The sequence below is a fragment of the Lycorma delicatula genome, chromosome 7, assembly GCF_047948215.1.
Source record: "Lycorma delicatula isolate Av1 chromosome 7, ASM4794821v1, whole genome shotgun sequence".
In the NCBI taxonomy this organism is placed as follows: Eukaryota; Metazoa; Arthropoda; class Insecta; order Hemiptera; family Fulgoridae; genus Lycorma; species Lycorma delicatula.
The window spans coordinates 139087605-139110183 of record NC_134461.1 but is presented as its reverse complement, the minus strand read 5'-3'; the positions used below and the strand labels follow the sequence as shown (position 1 = coordinate 139110183).

General features: G+C 32.9%; 1 protein-coding gene across 8 annotated transcripts in view; it reads right to left on the bottom strand.

The window, feature by feature from the left end:
• LOC142328459 (PTS-dependent dihydroxyacetone kinase 1, dihydroxyacetone-binding subunit DhaK-like) overlaps positions 1 to 22579 on the bottom strand; it is a 66296-nt gene that overhangs the window by 3307 nt on the left and 40410 nt on the right. For all 8 annotated transcript variants that reach the window (XM_075372252.1, XM_075372251.1, XM_075372250.1 and 5 more), the window contains 4 exons: positions 18112 to 18332; positions 14107 to 14266; positions 6203 to 6426; positions 3574 to 3707 (listed from right to left, as the gene is read on the bottom strand). In XM_075372252.1, the coding sequence (XP_075228367.1) occupies positions 3574 to 3707; positions 6203 to 6426; positions 14107 to 14266; positions 18112 to 18332 (739 nt within the window). The remainder of the gene's footprint in view (positions 1 to 3573; positions 3708 to 6202; positions 6427 to 14106; positions 14267 to 18111; positions 18333 to 22579) is intronic.

Sequence of the window (22579 nt, the reverse complement as noted above, 5' to 3'; positions counted from 1 at the left end):
AAAGTGCGGTGTTGCAGCCCATAGCTCAAAATGTCCGTCATCTCCCACGGTACTATTCTAGCCAGGCCTTTAATGACCGCTGCTGGAACTGCATCTGGGCCCGGACTCTTCTTGTTATTTAACTTGTTAATTGCGGCAATCACCTCATCCTGTGCGAACCTGCCACGTTCGCACAAGACTGCCTCCCGTCTTATCTCCTCCTCCCGTGGGAAAAGTACGAACATCTGGCGCGCCGCTTCGTTCTCATTCAGCACTGGCACTCGCCTCCCCAATCGCTTCATTACTATTTAGAAGGCTCGCCCCCACGGGTCAGCATCGAGCTCACCACACAGTTCCCTCCACTTAGATCTCTTGGCATTCTTAATCAGGTAGTTCAACGTTTTCTGAGCCGTCCTATAGGCCTATAGTATTTGGAATTGTAAATCTAATTCTCAACTCCCAGATTAGGATTAGTGCTGCTCCCATGTATTTAAAAATATTTCTAATTCCCATTGAATTGTGGACAGGAGAGAGGCCTCGAGCAATCCTCTGAACATGGTAGTTTGTCAGATACAGCAGTTCCTACAAGGATTTCTTGGAGAAACCCTCTTTTCCTATCTTTTCCATTCACATTTTTCTTATCCTTACTCCCTTTTTCTATCACTTCTCTGAGTAAAGTATGACTGCTAGTTTTTCCACATCACCTGAAATGTCGGTGTACACTTTGAATCTAGTGGAGGGACTGACTCAGAGACTGTTTCCTGTCTATGGTTGTACAGTATAACTAATGAGTGAATTGCCTATCAGGTAAAATATAAAATACTATTGTACTTCTTACATTAAAGACATATTATTTTCTTTTGCTGCATTATACAGGATTATCATAAAAGAATGGTGTTGTTTCAGTAATTCATAGGAAGATTGTAGGGAAATTTCTAGATATTATATTGGTATCCCTGACAGCCCAAAACTTTGTTTATCAGCAGTTGTAACCACAACATCAGTTCTTGTATTGTTGTTGCGGTGAGTTTAGTGAGTTACTATGTTCTCAGATAAAGTCAAAGCAAAGTGTGTTTTATTGATGGCTGAATTAAAATCCGTAATTTTAGTTCAACGTGCCTTTCTACCTGAATTCAGAAGAGATCCACCACACAAAAATAACATAACACGTTGGTTCAAACGATTCGAAGAAACCGGATCGGTTAAAAAACAGAAATCAACTGGCAGACCAAGTGTACCAGACGAAACGGTTGAACTAATTAGACGATCGGCAATTAGAAGTCCTGGGAAGTCCATCCCCCGTCGAAGCGTCGAATTAGGTATTCCAAAATCAACAGTTCACAAAGTTTTACATAAAAATCTGAAATTACACGCTTATAAAATCCAGATACTGCAGGAATTGAAACCCGATGATGGTGTAAAACGTTACAATTTCGCTGTTGAAATGTCAGACAGAATAAGTGAAAACTACATTTTTAGATGATATAATTTTTATAGACGAAGCTACATTCCATGCGTTAACAGACACAATTCACGAATATGGGGCTCTGAAAACCCACACGCAATTATTGAGAAAACGGGATTCGCCTAAAGTTAATGTTTGGTGTGGTGAGATGAAAAATCGTGTAATAGGGCCTTTCTTCTTTGCTGAAAAAACAATTAATGGAGTTGTGTATCTTGACATGTTAACCGATTATTGCTTTCCTCAGCCGGATGAACTCGAAAACATTCATCAACTTTATTTTCAACAAGATGGTGCTCCCTCACACTTCAATGCATCGGTCACGGACGCTTTGAACGAAAAATTTGGAGATCGATGGATAGGCCGGCAAGGATTCCAGACCTGACAACTTGCGATTTTTTCTTGTGGGGTACATCAAAAGCGTTGTTTATACACAAAAAATTTGTGACCTAAACCACTTAAAAAACAGGATTAATGAAGCAATGACAACCATTAACGAAGAAATGTTAACTAATGTTTGGAGAGAAGTTGAGTATCGTTTGGGCATTTGTTGAGCGACTAGGGCAGTGCGCACATATTGAAATTTATTAGTTATGTAAAAAAATGTTTGAGACGATAAATTTGAAAAATAAAAAACATAAACTGTAAGTAATTCTGTTTTAATTTAAAACGTGTTCAAGACCGCACCATTCTTTTACGATAATCCTGTATTACAACAATTTTAATCATGTATAAGTCAAATTTTTTACTGAAAGTAGAAATTACTGACAATACTTTTTGAGAATAGAACTGGCTTCAAATCCTCTAATTACACTAATATAAGCAAAATAGAAAGTAAGCAATACTTCAGTAATATTTGTACATTTATTAATTTTAAATACTTTCATTTTATAGGCATTGCTATATCGAGACAAGGATGTTGCAAGCCATCCATCATCTGAGCTTGTCTTTGATTAAAGTAATTAGGTTTTCTCTTTTGTCCACTTCATTCATTACTCTCTTAAAACCTCCTTTTCTAAAATTTCTCCATCTCTAATTGTGCCATTCTCTATCAGTTATTTATATGATTCCTTTTCAGTAATTTTCTTTCATAGCTCTGAGTAATCTATTCACAGGCTAGTGGTTTCTATTTAATATCATTTTCTCATTTCTTCTATTTTTAAGTCAAAGGCTGGTAACATGTTCTAAAGATTTAAACTACTGACAGAAAACTGGTAGGTAATACAACAGTTCAAAATATCACATGGAACATAAGGGAATAGAGCTGAGAAAGATAAAAGGAAAAATGGATAACATCTTAAAATAAAACTGCAGTTACAAACAACAAAGTTACAGTGGTGAACAAAAAGATTTAATTGGTTAGTCAGTAGACTAAAAATACAAGACTAAATAAAAAGTAATAATCTTTCATCGATGGAATCACCCAAGGATGTTAAATGAGATGGTATTGGTTATTAGGAGGAGAGTTAGTAGGCCCAATTTATCCATCAGACTTTGTGCAGCCACCAGACGAAAAGCCCTCAATTTGGTATATAAGCAGCCTCCTTTAGAAACCAAGGATTCACTGACTCTTTCAGATCCTGATATCTAAGAATTTATTTAGGTAAGACCTGCATCCCACAGAATTGTGATGGAGAAGAAGGGATCAAGGATAAGAAAAAGGGATGGGTGTGAAAAAAGATGAACTGACTATCAAGGTTTACTGTTTTGCCCAGGACCCAAAAGAATGAGATTGTAATTTGGGTAATGGCAGGTTAGATAAGTGGCACTATTAACATATGTTCATTCATTACAATAAGCAATCTTAATATTTACAGACCAATGATATATTATTTATGGATATTTTTTTTTAGATTATTAATGTTTATTACAAAGTGATTTTTCTTAGCTGTATCATGATTGCCAATGTCATCATCAATTCATTTAAAGGATTAAAGAAATGCTGTGCACACTTTCTCAACTATTTGCTTGAACAATAAATACAGTGCGTAACAATTTAAAAGAACTAGTCCTGAGATATAAGCAATGATGGTTTAGAATGACAGTGCCAAAATAATCTTTCTATCAGAAAGTGCCCTACAATTTTTCAGATGAATTCTGTTCTAAATTAAATAAAATATTAAAATACTTACAATGCTTTCATATTACGAGTGTTTTCACAGCCGATTTGAGCAGCTAAAACTGCTTCTTTCAAAGAGTGTAACAAGTTTTCTTCAGCTGCAATGCTCGATTCAAATTTTTTGTAAGCAGGAATTAAAGCATCCATCTATAAATAAAAAGCATATGAATGAAAATGTATAGTGCTACAAAAAGTATAACAAATATAAGATAACACTTTTTTTCTATCATTTATTAATTGGTGGAATAAATTACAATGAAGGTGCTACTATGAAAAAAGTACTCTTTTTAAGATGTTCCGAAAACTTAATTTGAACTGAATAACTAAATAAGAATTAACTTAATAATAAATCTAATAAGAGAAATCTAGAAAACATGTTTTGGCAGAATATTATTTATCTGGTAATATTAAGGTTAAGTCTTACAGGACTTTCTCTTACAAAATTTGTCTTAATATGTAGAATTTTTTAAGATAACTGTCACTGTATTATCACAATATGTACACACTCATATGTGTTTAATCTACACCAAGCAGACTACTGAATGTCTGTTCCTTGTTTGTAATTTTACATTGTAATACTTAGTGTACATATGAAGGTGCATAAAGATTTAATACATTTGAAATTATTGACAGAAATTAGAAAGAAGTACATAGAACAGTTAGTTAGTTGAAAACTTTTTTGCCAGAAAAGTGACTTTATGAAAGATAAAGAAAAATAAAATTATTATTATTATCATATCAGAAGCACTGTTTTAAACTAAATGAAAAAATCTCATTGGAAAGTTCATCAGATAAAACAAAATTAAGTTCAGAGAAAGAATTTGCATTAAAGATTGTAATAGAACATGAAAGCAAGGATAATACAGATATATATATTATTATATATATACACAGACACACACATCACAGTTCACAGGCCACTTAAACAATAGTGTACCAAATATTAGTGACATCAAGTGCATTCTTTTTGCCTTAAACAGTTCCTTCTGTGTGCAAAGATGACATTGATGCAAATGGACTGTAGACTTCATATTGTCACAGTCGCACGCAACAGAGCCCACCTACATAAGTTTGCCCTGCATCTTGTGACGCTTGAGTGCAGCCTATTCAGAGATCATTGTTATAGATGTTGAAAAGAACCGGTGCAAGCACACTACCTTAAAGTACACCATTCTTCTGTGTTCAGCACCTTCTTTTTTTTGGAATTCCAGAAATAATATGTTTTGGAGAAGATTCCTAATCATGTAGTGGGCTGAGAGTTGAGTGACATTATTACAAGTTTGTAGTTGACAATGTCATAGGTTGTCGTGAGATCTATCAATACAGATCCTATTATTTGCCACCTTTCAAAACCATCCTCGATGTGCTGAGTTAATTTTAAGATCTGTGATTTAGAACAACTCTTCCATTCCCTGAAACCAGATTGTTGAGGGATGAGGCATGGTTTGATTTTATCCATTATTCTTTGGAAGATGAGTCTTTCAAGCATCTTGAAGAAATGGCATAGCAGTGAAATTGTCTATAGCTCTTAGGATCATTCCGGTCTATGCCATGGCTAGAGTTTTTCACCATATTTTCAAAATCTTAAGTGGATACAGTTTGTCATTTCAAGGACCCATTGTTTAACAAAAATTAAAAGACTGAAAGAATTAACTTCTTTGCTTACTGTCAGAACCCAATATTATGAGAAATACCTAGATTTATAAAATATTCCTGGATCTCTTGTCATAGCTGTAGCTGATTATTTATTGTTGAAAAATGTTGCAAAATTAAGAAAATGAAAAGCAACAGTAAAAGATTATATGAGCAAATTAGAAACATATGAAGAATAACTGTCCGACTGAGGAATTGCAGATTTGTAGTCATGGAATAGCTACATTTAATAAGGGTGCTGATGAAAGGAGATAAGTTAATGAAGCAAATGTAGCCCTGGGTGCAGTTCGTACATGGGAATGTGGTGGCATAACTAATGCTGGACAAAAAGATTTTGTAAATAAATTGAAAGAGTTTATTAACATCCACATTGTATATGTTTTGCTAGAAACATAATATTCTCTTTTTCAAATTTAAGAAATGACTTGTATCTCTTTGCATTAATTGCCCCCTATCCCTGATATGTTTTTGTCTTCTGAGTATTCGTAAATGTGCAATTTTTCATAAGTCAAAAATTCAATCTAGGCAACACCACACTTATAAATTTTCAAGATTTCTCTTAATGTAACAAAGTGACAATTGATTTTATTCAACAAAATTTTAAGGCACTGCCTAACAACACATGACACATTGATGTGAAGCAGGCCACATATGTTAAAGTTCAACTGACATAAAACTTTAAAGCTACTCCTAAAATGGGCATAGCCATTTTCAAAATTAATGAGCATTCAATGCCAGACTCACAGGAGAAAATGTAGAGTGAAGTGGTTTTCATTGTCTTCTTCACTAAGCTGAATACATTATTGTATATCAGTATGCCCAGCTCACTGAAAAAATGCAGATGATATTCAGTCCGTGAAGTGATATCTTTATCATATTTATTACTGGGTTATATTACAATGAACATCATTACTCTCAAGAAAATTAACTATGACTGATGTTTATAAATATTAGTTTTTAAATAATATAACAGATACTAAAATATTTACCATACATCTATATCCAACTTTAACAGGTGTATACTTTTTGACAGTTTGTAATGCATTTTTCCATGCTTCTAACCAGTCTGGAACATAGCGAGCTGCACCTCTTAACATTAAACTATAAAGACTACCACTTGTACCACCCATCCTTTCTGATGCTATATCAGCTAACTTTGTAAAACATTCACCTGGTTTCTCACATGGAAGTTCATCCAGTACTTCAATAATTCCTGATCAAATAGCACTTTCATAAATGACATATATAATTAGTAATAGATGAAACAAATGATAATAATTATTATATATTAAATAATAATAATTGTAAGCACTTATTGAAAATCATGATTATTAGTAAATGAAAGAGTCACATTTTGTAGTTATGAAGATTAGTAAGTCAGTATTTCTGTCAAAAGAAGTGACTTGTAATAAGAACAAATGAATACACATCTATATTAACTCTGATCAATATGATTTTTGTCTCCCAAGTACCAATAGGTGTGTACTTAATGTAGTTTTTTATCCTGTTTTCAAATATATATTTGGAATTTTTCCATCACCCACAGTTTGTTTTTAATTTTTTTAAATATTTTCATCCATTGTCAAGTAAAAAGCTCCTAGAGCATTGTAAATATGATGGAACCAAATGAGCTTACTCAAAGGGTAGCGTTGCCAAAATTGTGCAGGTTCACACGTGTATAGACATGTACAAACATGATCTAGTGTAGCACACATTCATCAGAATGATGCCAGTTGTAAGATAGTAGTGAACCAATAAACATGTCATTGTGAGTGCTTTGTGTGTCTGCATTACTGTGTATTATATATATACAACTTTACTTGTTTTAATCAGTCGTTAGTTACAAAATGCCTAGAGTTTGTTTAAATCATCCTAACAAATTTTGTTATGTATGTGGTGAATAACACTCAAGTCCCAAAACCAAAACCTTACTCCATTTGTTATGAAATTTATTTTGGGTGTAAAGTCAGGGACCAAACAAGGGCCTGATATGTGAGCCTCACATATCTGTTGTTTATCATGTACTAGGCATCTCAGTGCATGGAAAATTGGCACATGTCATATATGTGAGCCTCACATATCTGTTGTTTATCATGTACTAGGCATCTCAGTGCATGGAAAATTGGCACATGTCATTTGTTATCCCTAGAATTTGGAGGGAACCCAAAGCTCACTATTCTGACTAAACATTAAAGGGATTACATCAAAACATACTGGTGTACTCTACCTTCCAATCTGCAATGGACCAGTTGCACACTGCGAAGAATTGCCCATACCAAACAGCATGTGACAGATGAAGAAAGCTCAAGTCTGATGGAAATAAGGAAACAAAAGAAACAGATTCAGGTGATACAACTTTTGAACAAAGCAGTTCATCTGAGCCTCATTTACTGACATGAAAATCTTAATCTCTTTTGAGATTTAAAGTTATCCAAAAAAAAAAGTTTTAAATTCTTGCTTTCTGGCTAAAAGGATGGAATCTTCTTCAAAAGAATACAAAGATATGTACTTATCATAATCGTCATTGTGAATTTAGACTATTTTTGTGAAGAAAATGGCTTAGTGTTTTGTAATGACATTTCTTCTCTTATGGAGACATTCTGTTATGAATATAACCCAACAGAATGGCACATGTTCATTTATTCCTCTAAAAAGTTACTTTAAAAGTTGTGCTTCTGCATAATGGTAATAAATTCCCATCGCACCTGTGACTTGCTCTGCTAGAGTGAAAGAAACATTGAAAACTTTAAATTTGTATAGGAAAAGCTTCAATATGCAGTATATGAATGGAATATTTGTGATGATTTGAATGTAATTGCACTTATTCTTGTCTGCAGCTTGATTACACAAAGTACTGTTGTTTTTTTTTTTTTGTGTGAATGGGATAGTAGGGACAGAAAAAAACCATTTCATTACAAAAGAATGGCCTAAACACAAATCACTCGTTCCTGAACAGAAAAATGTGAAACATGATCCATTGTGTAATACTAAAAATGTGTATCTATCTCTGTTACATATCAAACTAGAATTAATGAAGAATTTTGTCAAGGCTATGGACAATACTCCTAGTTTCATGTACTTAAAACAAAAGTTTCCTAAAATTAGTTATGCAAAAATTAAAGAAGGAATATTTGAGGGTCCAGTAATGCATGATGAAAAGTTTGAGGAACTTTTGATCCACTGGAGAATGCCAGTTTGGCAAACATTCAAAAATGTTACTCAGAGTTTTTCTGGGAAATCGAAAAGCGGAAAAGTTACAGTGATATTGTCAACGATCGTATAAAAATTTGGGTTGTAATATATCCTTAAAAGTACACTTCCTGCACCCGCACTTGATTTCTTGTCGGAAAATCTTGGCACAATGAGCATGTGGAGGAACACTCGTTAGGAGATTTCAGCTATGGAAAAGAGATATCAAGGTCGATTATTGTTAGACCATCAAGAGGGATGCTCCGCAGGCGAAATATAGCAGAAAATCGTCATATCTTACTTTCTAGGTAAGTCAAATGTTTGAATATTGTGTAATTACGAATGCAGAAAGTACTAAAATGTTTAAAAATATAAATGCCCGTCTCTCTGAAACCTTGCGTGATGGGGAAAAACCGATATCATATTTGAATTCGGAAGAAAAAATACTATCAGAATCATATTTTTCTTCCCAAGACAAAAAAAATTATTTTTTGTTTCCCAGCGTAATTGTTTATGAATATTGAAGTAGTTATTTTTTTTTTAATTTTATATATACAGAGTAATGCATGGAGAAACTTTCAGGACATTTCCACTGGTGAAAATAATGAAAAAGGTTCATGTAAAAACAAGTCCGGAAACGTTTTGTTTTCGAGTTTACAGCTAGCGAAATAATTGGCCGCGATTTTCAGCTCTTCTAATAAAAAAAAGTCCTACTGTAATTTTTGGGATCCAAATTAAGAATTAAAGTTAATGGTTTATTATGCAATTTGAGCTGGAATATAGGAAAAACAACAGGTCCCAGAACTGTAACTAGTAGTTTTTAAGATATCTGACGTAAAACACAACATTCGGTATCAAAAATCAAATTTTTTTAGGTCTGTATTACAATAGCTTTGTTAAATGACTATATGAGGAAGCTTTGGTAATAAAACTTGAGAATTTAATTCTGAGTAAATTAATGTAAATACAGCTAATAAAAAGTAAATGAAAACTTTTAAAAATCGGTTTTTATTGAAGCAAAATAGACAGAAGATCGTATTATCCTTTCTGTACCTAATAAACATATAAATAAAAACCAAACCTAAAATAGTTTATCTTCCGGCAAAAGGTTTTCGTGTTTTACTTAAAGCTGAGAAAAGGTCACAGGCACTCTGTCGATAGTAAGGATTCAAGTCTATAATTTATAATGCAATGTTGCAAAAGTTCTTAACAATAGCCAATTTTTTACCAAAACACTTAACAGCAAACAGCCCTCTTTATTGTGGTAGGTGCTCTGTTGTAGGCCTGTGACTGAAATTACACAAAGCTCTGCGACAATCCCTAAATGAACTCCTTCCTGCATTCTTCATCGCACCAAGGAACAGCAGGCCGCCTTAGTTTTGCCGATGTTAGAGGGATATATTCACCTGCACTATCAAGTATCAGGTGTGAAAACTTGGAAAGTTGGTGGATCACGCTACTTTCGTTATATTGGTTAAATGACTCTTTGTACTCAATCCAGTCTGCTTTCCCAACTACCCACCTGCATAGCTGACTCTGAAAAAAATCATTATTACTGATCGAATTAACAACTAACTGGTCTGTGATCGCTTCCAAAACAGTTTTTGGAAACTCAACAGGTGGGACGTGGAAGTAGGGTTAATGAACACAGCGACAGATAGATTCACAAAGATGTGCCTGATGAAGATGATATAAACATTCACGACCCTTCGTTCAACAAGCAAAGATCCAAGTTCTGCCTCAACCGATCAACTATCGTGCCTCTGGAAGAACATGATGATGAGCCCCAAGAATAGTGAGGACGTTGAAATGGCCAATTATTAAGTAGATTAAAGATCATTCTCACTGATATCGGAATTAGGTGGAAGATAAAACTTGCAGACATTCATTTTAAATGGCACCAGTATCTTCACTGATACTGCAGGGATGTTTGTCACAAGCGGAATATGCATCACTTTATACAATTTCCTTCACGAAAACAGCCACTTCTTTATGTCCTCTGCGTTCAGTTTGATGGTGGACCTTTCGTGGACGTAACTGCAAAAGGGTACATCATTCCATGAATGGAGGTGAGTCTCCTGCAGTACTAAAGGATTTTCTCCCTTTAGTAAGATTTCAATATCCTCACGGCTAGAACGGAGACTGCAAACAAACCACTGAAAAATATTTTGTAGCCATAAGAAATACTTTTTCCTGTTACAAATAAAAACTCTGCGAACAAATTACTTAACATATACTTCCTGGTTTTTCTTTTTGGATTTTACGACCTTTAAGAAGTGTTTTGCTTCTTCAGGCACTTCATCTGCTACCATATTCTTGTAGAAACCTGGAGGGGTGGAAGCCTGGGAAGGTGGAGAAGCCATACCACAAGATGATGTTTTAATAGATTCCTTCATAGGCGTTGATTGTTAGCTGTGAAATTGGTAACTTCTAGCAGAAATTACCTTCTTGCCAGTACTCAATGCTATAATAGCAGCAGTGAAGGACTTCACTTTGTCAGATAAAGCTTCTGTCAGTTCTTTGCAAGATCCGTATTCATTCACTTTTTGTGTATTGTTAGAAGAGAGAGTCTGAACAAAACTTATACCAGGTTGTACAGTGTTTCTCATGCTGAGGGATTTTCTGTATTCCAAACGAGCCAAAGGAAAGTGAACTTTCTGTTCAGAACAGATCTTCAAAATACCTTTTTCTTCTTTGTAAATGGGGCATTCTCAAGACCTTACTGAGTGTGGACCTTTACAATCTGCACATTTCTCTTTTCAGTACCAGTGATGTCATTGTGTCACAGCTGGAATGCACACAAAGTTGTTCTTTCACGCAACCATCTTTGTTGTAACCAAAATCCTGACACTGGAAGCAGCCTCTAAGATTAAGATATATGGTCATACACGGATAGAAAGGTAATCTACTTTTATTTTGTCAGGAATGATCGGACTTGAAAAAGTTTGAACTAACGAAGATGCTTATACTTAAACAACATTCTCCTTTCTCATAATTCTCTGCACTGCTGTGACTGACTGCAGTGACAACTCTTCTGTTATTTCAGGTAATTCTACAGCAGCAAAGTCAAGGAAAAAATCACTCTGTTGCTGAAATTCAACGTCTTACGGGGTTCAACTACCCCATCAATTTTATATACTTAAGGGTTGGCTGTTTCCGGCACTGTTCTTCATTATGCACTTAACAAGCAGGGCCCACTTCTTAGCTTTATAACAGATTTTTGAGAACTACGAGCTGTTACGATGCATTTATTTATCAGGAATGGAGAAAGCTTACCAAATGATTTACCTTCCTCGCTGTATCTCACCACAAGAAAACTTACTCAGGAAAGTTTGTTGGTTTTTCAAGTAGACCAACAACCACCAAAGGAATATTTTTTGGAATTGACATATGGTTCCCATGAGTACTGGCAATATAACAGACCACTTCAGCAGCATGCACATACTGGAGCTAGGACATCATACAACAGGACATTGTTTGATACTCACTAGGAGACCCATCCAACCATCAGAACAATAGTTCTGATGAACACCTTAGGTTATAGTTGCATTTCATAACATGTCATTATGAAACATCAACAACACCAAGTATACGTGTAAGAAGAAACGGTGTACAGTGTTATTGTGTTGCTGTGTAATTGTATATGTTGTAATTTGTGTAGTGTTTGTGGTGTGGTGTATGTGTATGGTGTAAAAGGTTCAGCAGCTGAGTGTGTAGTGGAAAGAAAAGCTACATAGTCTAGGCCTGTGGGGACGCCAATCCACAAAGTCTTAAAGAGTAAGACTCCCCATCAGAAAGTATATAGAGATCTTGATTTTTTACCTATTATGTGTAAAATTTACAAATTGTGTTTTATGTTTTTGTATGTGTTACTGATTATTATTAATGATTTCCAAAAGTTTATTATGTTGTGTATGGTAGTTGTATATGTTTCTTGAATTTGTGCGAGGAACAAGCATCAAGTCTGACTGATGCAGTATTTAGTGCGTTCTTTATACTGACATATCTTTCCAAACTATCTAGTTACATGAGTCATTAAAAAAATAGTAAACTAAAACACATAACTGAAATCACAACCTTAATATTTTTTATATACATTTTATTTTATTTTTTATAAAATTTCATACGTATAAAAGATGGTGCTTGATTTTAGATTAGAGAGATGAATTTAACAAAGTTCAGCACTTTAAACATTTAGATGCCTGTGGTTGGTGGTAGAGATCAAATGTGATAACAAAATAAACTACATACTGCATTGTGCTTCTTAGGTAGAGGTAATATAACTAATCCCATGAGTAGAATTCCCATTAATGATAACATAATTATTTATTACGCCTACGTATATTATGAAGTATAATGTTATTTCTTGGGGTCCTTCAAAAAATCAGAATGAGTTTTTAAGCTACAAAAATGGGATATCAGATTGTTATGGTGCCTGTAAGTACGAACCACGTAAACCTATATTTTTAAAAATAAATATGTTAACTTGTCCTTGTATTTATACTTATGAAAGTGTAATCTTTCTAAAAATAATAGTCATTTGTGATTAAACAATAACTATATCCATATTACTCTACGTGAATTAAAAAAAATATTAATTAAAAAAAAAAATCACAATTTATCTGCATTGGAAGGGACGGAATGCAAAGATAGTGGGAGATGAGATTTATGTTATCCCCTACTATAATCACAGAGCTTAGACAACAGTACCTTGCTGCTAGGTCTTTCTTATCGGGCGGGTATTTGTTTAATTTTGTTGGTTATACATTTAGATTTGATTTTAGATGGAATAGTGGATTGCATTCTGATCCTTAAGACCAGATTGAAAATTTTATTCAGGCTGAGCATGGGAGACTAGTTTTACATATGTGCTTCGTTCTCCTATCATGATTCCCCTTCAGTCGCATCAGCTGAATGCCTTATCTGTATCCCATAATTTATAATAATGGCTTCTGAATTGTGAATTATTTTGTTCAATTTTTTATATTTTATGTACTTAATTTTGAACATTATTTCATGGGTTTGTATTTAAATAATTAATATGGACTTATCATATCTATTTTTTATATTATAATTTGTTTTTATATTTGTTATACTGATGTACGTAATTCTAATCAGAATAATGATTTATTCATTTATATCAACCAACAATCATACCTACAAAATTGTCAACATTTTCACGGAATATCATTTATTACTGCGTCAATTTCAAAAAAAGAAAAACAAAATCATGTAACAAACTACACACAGATTGACAAAACAGTAACTCGGGCATATTAAAATTAAACTGCAGTGATTGGCGTAATTCCTATTAAAGACCTGATGCAAAGTTTGCAAGAAACACATATGTACAACTGAATCAACTTTGGCAAATAAGCTGATAAAAACAAATCACACATAAAAAAAAACATTAACTGCAATAAGCAAAGCCTAACTCCAACAAGCAAAATTTATATGCTTAGAAACTGTGATCTCAACACACTTGAACAATATGAAATTTAAAAACAGATTAAAACAAAATAGGTTGAATGTATAATTTAATTACAATGCTTAAGATGTTTTCTAACTTTTTTTCTATTACTAACTCTAGTGTATAAGTGTTGATATCAACCACTGAAGAAAGTATTGAAAATCAATGTTATCATGTCTCATCATGCTATTTAATAATTTTTTTTTACATTTTTAAAAATGATTACTTTCTTACCTGTAGTAAACATTTTAAATGTTGTACCACAATCACCATCTCCGCAACCACTATCCAACTTGTTGAGTCGTTCTTCGTGTTGTGGTAAACAAATTGCTAAATCATATAAACATTTTCTAAAAATATCTGCTTCCTTTGGCTCAAAAATTGGTCCATTATACTAGAAAAAAAGATTTGGGAGATTGTAACAAACTTGCCCACATACGCTTTCCTTCCTGCTGACAATTTTTTTTTTTTTCATTAAAAGCCTTACTTATAAATGCTTTCACAGAAAAGTAAAGTATGCCTTACACTTACTATAGTGTCTTACAAAGAGTTTTTGATTACTAGTTTTATCTCAAAGAATTTTCTAAAAAATAACTATTAGAATATGTCCAATCTATGAACTTAATGTTCATATGTTGATATGTTTTTATAATAACGGTTGGTAAAATTAATTTAAAATGAAAATCTTTTCCACTGCCAAACCAAGCCAAACCTTACATAAAAACATTTCTAAGAAAATTTACATCAAGAGATGTTTCAATCATCTTTGTCATTCTCAGGTGAAGAATGGTTGAAGGCTTTTCAACCCTTCATTGGTGGAAACCCATATATGGGCTACTTGTACTTACGCTCGGTGGGGTGGAAACCCATATACGAGTCTCTGAATGTGTCCGGCTATTTGTCTTCATGTACTTACATATAAATTCCAAGAGATCCCAGGAGATGTTCTTCAATCATTTTGAGGCGGGAATTCCTGATACAATGTGATTGTGAACCATTTTACTTCAGTTATCAGATGAGTTCAATGACTGTGCATATGTAACAAGACACGTGCATTATTTTTTTCGTGTTTTTCACTTTTCACTCATTTTTAAGTAATTTGTTTACAAACTGTTCCTTCCAAAACTTCATTTTCAGCTTGCTTCGTTTGAATTCAAACAAAATTTTCAAAACAAAAATTCAGAAGGAAATGAATAAAAATATTTATACTATTATAATATTACAGTAATCATTTTATTTATATAATAATAATAAAACCATTATACTATTCCCTGCCTAGGTTCACTACTTCTTCAAAATTGCTATTGTTATTATATTAGCATTAATGTTACTACTGTTACTATTATTATTCAGTGCCTTTTACATGAAAAGAACCCAATGTAAAACATAACCAAAATCATCACCTATAGTTAGCAAATTCTAATGTGCTCAGTGAGACATGTGCTGTTTTCACTTAAACTTTTTCTCGCAAGATAATTAAACAATGTTCCTTAACCAATTAATGGCAGAATTCAGCAAAAACACAAGGTATATGTTGTTTTTATCCATGAATCCATGTTTTAAGGTACTTTAAATAGTTTTAAGTTATTTTTAATTTTTTGCGCGAATTTTTTTTTTTGAAAATGTCTTCTGTCCACAGCCACAAAACATCACCGCCCACAAAGGGTTAATGTAGTTGAAAACTGTGTGGGATTTAATTGTGTCTGTTCAAGTGTGTTATGATACCATATAAACATCTTTTTTGTGTACATATACATCAAGGTTGTTGTCAATGATAGTGGTCTGTGCCTATAGGTGGCTGGCAAATTGTACTTAATGGAAGACTTTTAAATTTACCTTGTGTCTTTTCCTGAAACTACAAACTCTGAAACCTTTACACGACCAAAAGTATGTTCTTTAAGGTCTGACAAAGTCTTGGTATCCGATTTCCTGAGGTTCATGCAAAATTTTATACAAGTGAGTTTTCCAAATTTATTAGACACTGTTGATCATACCAGTATGAGGTTATAAAATGACATATATTGACTTAACTGCGAAAATAATAGGATGTCACTTGGCAAACTTGAGACTAATGTCCTCTAATATTCCATGTATTTTTGTTGTAAAGTTATTGCAGGTTCAGCAAGAGAACCTGTTGATTACAGCAATGAAGTTAAATAATTAACAAAGACATAAAAAAGGAATCATATTCTCAAAGTATATTACATACAGTATAATACGTAAAAAAAGGGTACAATATACACCAAATTGCTACTTCTTTCAGCTTAAATAATTTTTAAAAATATAGTCAAACGTACGAGTTAAAATGGGACTCAGGAAACACTATATTAGATGAAAATTCCAGTAAATACAGAAATGTCAAAATTAGGTATTAAAATTGTTAATATTTATAATGACTGATTTGGAATTTTATTATTAAGCAATTAAAAATAAGTAGAATTAAAAAAAAAATTAATAAAGGGTTTGACAGGTATTTCAAAAAGAATACATCTCTAGGAATAAAAGGCTCTATTACATACACTCAATAAACTCTGTGTTGCTCTACATGTCAACTACAATAATATAGTCAGACACTAAAGAATAACATAAAATCAGCTTGAAAATTTCATGAATCTGAGAAGGTGCATGCATCCAGGTTAGAGAAAATTACTTTCAAAAAGTAATTTTTGTAATTGTGAAATTAAAGTTATATGACCTCTAAATACTTTATTTGTCTTTTATTTTGTGAAAAAGTAGTACAAACATTAATTATCAAAACTCAAGTTATATCCTATTTAACACTTTCAGTACTATGCTCACAATACATATAGTAACTGTAGCTGCAGTTTAAATGTGTTTTGAATTTATCCTGCTTCTTATGTAACTTGAGTATCATAGATTTACTTTCAAATAATTGACTGAATCACCTACAGTTCATATTTCACACATCAGAGCAGTTTTAAAAAATATTTACACAATCTATGATCCTTGAATAATGCATGTCTTGTTTACTACTGTAATGAAAAAATTGTTTCTTATAAGTGAAAATGTTTCACTAATTACAAGTGGCTTGCTTCTTGTAACTGTTTACTTATCACATTTACTTATTTTTCTTTATTTTCCATTATAAAACTTATACATTTTTTTTATTTTATCATTGCAATATGAAATATCTAACACACTGATTAATGTAGATATTTCCATAGTAAAACATGAGTAATCTATATGTATATACATAAAGTAATAATAAATATATAAGTAATTTTAAATTACTTTTGTATAAGGTGTGAAAATCCTTTTTTACCCCTCCCACTTCCTTTTTTTAATCAACATTACTTTACATGAATGTTGCTATATGTTCAGTTTAATTAAAATATTAAAAAAATAATTTTCATATAACAAATTGTTGGTATTAACCTCAAGCAAACGAGTTTAATGAATTTTTAAAAAAATCAAAAACTTTTCCCTACTGCAAATTCAAAAAAGGGCATAAAGTTGCTGGCATAAAAAAGAGCATAAGTTACTCATAAAAAGAGATATAAAACTGTAAAAGTTTTACTTAGAAATACGTATATTCTTAACATTTCACAACAATATTTAATAGCGTTAAATTTTGTCATCACTTGTTTCTTGTATCTAAATACCTATAGTAAAATAGTTTTCTTTTATTAAATTTCAATTGGATAATATTCTTACAATGTCTGAGAATCAATTTTTGTGTTAATTTTTTGATGCCCAACAATTATAATTTAGTTATATATGAAGAATTAAAAAGCGCTATTCAGGAATATATAAAATGAAAATAAAAAGAAGAAACTTAAAATTTACATAACTTCTTAAGAGAAAGTTATGAATTGTAAACAAATACCTTGTTTTCCTCAATAAGCAATTTATACTTATACACAACACCGACTTCATTTTACACAGATATACACATATATCTTTGTATGCTGTATCTAAATGTCTAACTAAATTTAAAAAATTCACAAACAACATACATTAAAAATATGAGTGCAATACATCATTTATTGAAAATGTAATTAAAGAAATTAATACATTATGAAAAAAACAAGAAATAGACTGGGACATATTCCATCATGCTGCTCATTATCACTCGTTAGAAGCAAGTAAAATATCCAGGAATAATGGCAATGTGTTCTAATGACGAAAATCAACAAGCATATTTTTAATGTAATTTGATGTATAATTTTTTTAAAGAAAAATATTCATAAAATAATTTATAAAGAAAATATTTTATACCTCTGCAACTGGTTTTTCTGGCATATCTGCAATTTTAAAAGTGGTTTTTCCTTTTAAAAGTACACTAGATGGCCATGCAGAAGCTTCAGTATAAGCATCAAGATGTTCTAACCAGTCTGCGTGTCCAGTTGTTCTTAATAAACTGATTTGTATACCACCCATCTCTAGTGATGTCATAAATGTACCGATATACAAACGTGATATTATGACACCCTTTTTTTCTGTAATCAAATAAGTAAAAAATTATTTACATTTTTCAACACCATTAATTCAATAAAAAAAAAAATGATGTCACTGTACAAGAGCTCATATGGACTTCAAAGGATTGTTGTTCTATTTGTTGAAAAGCCACTTTGGATTTAAATGTTCAATGAGAATATTTAAACAAAAATGCAGTGGACTGTAAAGGAGCTCCATAGTAAACATCAGATAAAAGATGGGATTTCACCTTAGGCTGACCCAAAGAATTGTAAAGTTAGTTTTAAAATAAGAACGTAATTTTTTAAAAAACGTAAGTAAACTTTACTAATTCAAACAACCATTATAGTTTTTACGTATAACTGAATGGTTTTAACATTCATACTATGTTAGGTTTAAATTAAATTTAACATACATTAATTTATTGCTTTACACTGTCTGTCCCAGTCTTACTTACGAATGTGATTCATATAAAGCACCGGATGCACAAGAGGCACCAGTCAGTGTTGATTTCTCTGAGAGCAAAGATGTCTACTAAAGAGTCATTTCCTTAGTTGAATGGAATGAACTTGTAGGGCTGAATACCCCTGCATTTTGGTATGCTGATATGTATCCAAAGATTTGGTTCAATGAAGAAGGAAATGGGAGACACTACTTTACTCTCCACTTTTCCTAGTAAAACTAGCATTGGTATGCTTGTTATTCTCAAAGGCAGCTGTGTTATTTTTAGGAGTGATTATGACTCATGTCAGATTGCCTACAACTATTACAGTTATGACATTAGCAACTTAACAACAAAGAGGTAGATAAAACATTTATTTCTTATTCATTCTTGAAGCAGGTGTAGAATTATATTACTTCAAATTCAGCAGTTCTGTGCATTAATGTAGCCACTTACATGCTTCCATGTCACTGAAATTACAATTAATCTAATATTATATGCATACTTTTAGTGAACAATTCAAATTACATTCCATAAGTAAATTAATTTGTTTTACCTAATATTTTAAGTCATTGAAAAACAATAATTTATAAGATCCTAATTTTAAGCACTGTTTATTTTAAAATTGTTATTCTGAGTGAGGAATTAGTCTCTTTGTAAAATGATATAGTTTATATTTTCCAGAAGATTGCAGCAATTTAATTTTAATGTTCAACAACTTCAACCAATCCCCTAAAGAATTATTGAGTGCACAATTCCTACCTCAACCATTTTTCTGAAAAAATTGTGCAAACACTTTACATTCAATTTATCCAATTTTTAAGGAACATGAATCATATTTTGAAACAATTCTTGCATCTTTAATAAAAATTTTTCGCAGATGCTCTAAAATAAAAACTTATTGCTCTAGTGAAAAGTCATTTTACTTCTCTGTATAATAAATATTTTACAAAAGGAGTATGACTGACTTTACGTAAAGTTGCAAATGCTGTGTTAAGAAAAGGTGTTCTAAAATTGTTGTTTACAGGTGATGACAAGGACCCAACTGTGAGCTCCTCTTACAAGTGTTTAACACCTATAAGAGGAGCAATAATGCAAGTTATTGGAAAGGTTTTTGAGAAGGAAATGTATATTAGTGATAAGATTGATTTCTAGAAAGTTGTTGATGGATGATCAGTATGATTTTCACCTAGGCAGGGTCACAGAAGATGCTATTCTTAAGGTCATGAACATAGTTTCCTCTTGTGGATCTGAGTATGTCTTGGGTATCTTTTTGAATATCAGGGGCTTTAATAATTTGTGGTGGCCCTCTGGCCTGTTTCAGCTGCAAAAGCATGATTGTATGTAGCATGATTGTATACAGTTATTTTAGCAATTGAGACGTTAATCCTTGAGATGACTTATCAGAAGCAGGAAAAATGCAACTAAAGTTTGTCTGCCGGGTAGTGTTTTAGGACTCCTGCTTAAGCTTGTTGAATGCAATTCTTTAATGTAGTTGAGGTTACCCAGTGGATGCTGCATCATCACATATGCAGATGATTGGCTTTTGCTTGTTAAAGGAGATTGAATTCAGGGCAGCTCAGGCTGCAACATACTACAGTTGTGGAGTTTATAACATAAGACGGTGTTTAGCCCAGAGAAAACATCGATGATGTTGCTCAAGGGTGGACTAGCTGTTACAAAACAACCTTGTGCATCAATGGCAGGTCATTGAATTAGGAATGTCCCGCAGTAGAAATACTTATGTGTTATCCTTGATGAGAATGTTTGATTGAAGGAGCACTTTCAATATGCTGCCAAAAAGGCTTGTTCTGCTTTCTTTGGTGTTCAGAGAGCAGCAGATCACCCCAATTGGGGGCTAAATTTCAGAACTATGCATGTTCTATATAAGGGTGTATGTGAAGCTATAATGCTGTATGCTGCACTTGTCTGGGCTCATCGAATGACATACAAATGTTGTAGAAATATTTTATTATGAGCCCAGCATTTTTCCTATTATCTGTGCTTGGTGCCTGTAGGACTGTCTCTTGAGATTCAATTCTTGTTATTTCTGGTATTAAGACCACTGATACCTTGCGACTGAGTGCCAATTATATTATGATGCTAAGAAGGCCAACTTAACTCTGGGCGCATAAAAGAAATAGACAACCAAGGTTTTCATTTGTGGCAGGTCAGGTGGACTGAATTGTCCAATGGTATTTTTCCTGATGTGAGAAGTATGCTGGTAGTTAGGTGGATTTCCTTCAGTCGGCATATTACACAGTTTCTTTCTGGCTATGGTGCTTTTTGAGATAGGTTGACCAGATTTGGCTTAATTAATTCAGAGTTGTGTCTGGAGTGAAGGCCAGTGATGATGTACACCATGTCTAATATGTCTGCCGCAGGTACTAAACTGAACGTACCAAAGTAGCTAGAGAGCTTGCAAGAATCAATTCTGGTTTTGATCTTTAAGTTAATTAGAAAACCGAAAGGGAATGGAATTTTTCCACTGACTTCCTTAGATTCTTAACCCTGTGGAAGATGGCTGAGGGGGTGTGATGCTATCTTCCACATGATGTGAAAAAACAGATGTAAAGACAGATTAACAACCCAGGTGGCTAGGGGCCCACCTGGCTGGCTGTCTACTTCACCAAGATCATCAAGTCCCATTTAGCTGAGATATTCGCTGTTAGGATGAGAATGGGTATATGGAGAATTCTGTGATGAACTGCAGTCTGGATGAATGTAGGCATTGATCTTGCTCCCAAAAGTAGACCAGAGCAGAGAGATATGGTATGTTTTAATTAGAGGCTTATTAAATTTGTGAATCTTTATTTTTAAGTAAATCAAAAGGAATTTGAGTAAATTGAATTATAAGAAAGAATTGTCATTGTTACGATCAACACTTGTTTTGTTGGTATAAGGATAGTATTATTGGCGTTTAAAAGATTCATTCAAGTAATTATCTGAGTGTATAATCTAATTGAAGTTAGATATATTAGAGTGTGAAACCTTTGGTGTTAGAGGAAAGCACAGGGATTTTGCTTCCAAATCAGTTCAAAATCAATTTGATAGTTGAATACACCCCTCAACCATTAACTTACACAGTTAATGGTAGTCCTTCGTGGTTAGAAGAGGCCATAGGAAGGGGATAGTAAGTTGTGTAAATTCACTGATGGAAATGTCTGCAGAGGCATTTGCATCAATGGCATCCTGACAGAGGCCAAACTGACGACTGTGTTGTGTAATCAAGTTTAGAGGGTCTAAAATATGACCTTCCGTAAAGCCTATCTGGACTAGGAACAGAGGGAGTGATGTGGTGACTGGGATCATCACAAAGTGGGTGTCTTCCCCTGGGAGTCAGGATGTGTTCAACATAAAAATTCAGTTGCCAACAGTGTAACATTGATTTTATACATTTTTCTGTGTTAAAAGATACATCTTCAAATTCTGGGTTGCATGGCTTTTGAATCACCTACTAATATAAACAACTGTTTATTATTTTTTTATCTTGCCTTCATAAAATTCAACCCCTTATCATGGTACAGCGTAAACTTAACTAGCAATCCAATCATCACAGAATTTGGCCTACTGCATGTTCAACTACTCCATAAGTATCACATCCACTTCATTAAAATAAAAATCAATAAAAATCTCTTTCAGTTTAATAGACGAGAGATTCTGAAACATGTGGAAAAGTCTCATGAAGTTCAGTAGTGAATCATCTTTAGTAATGAATTGTACATGTTCGTGACTGTAAACATCAATCTTGTTTAGGAGATCACCTTGATAATAAGCAGCCAGATTATATACATCTATCTTCCAACAATAAATAAATACTATGAATGT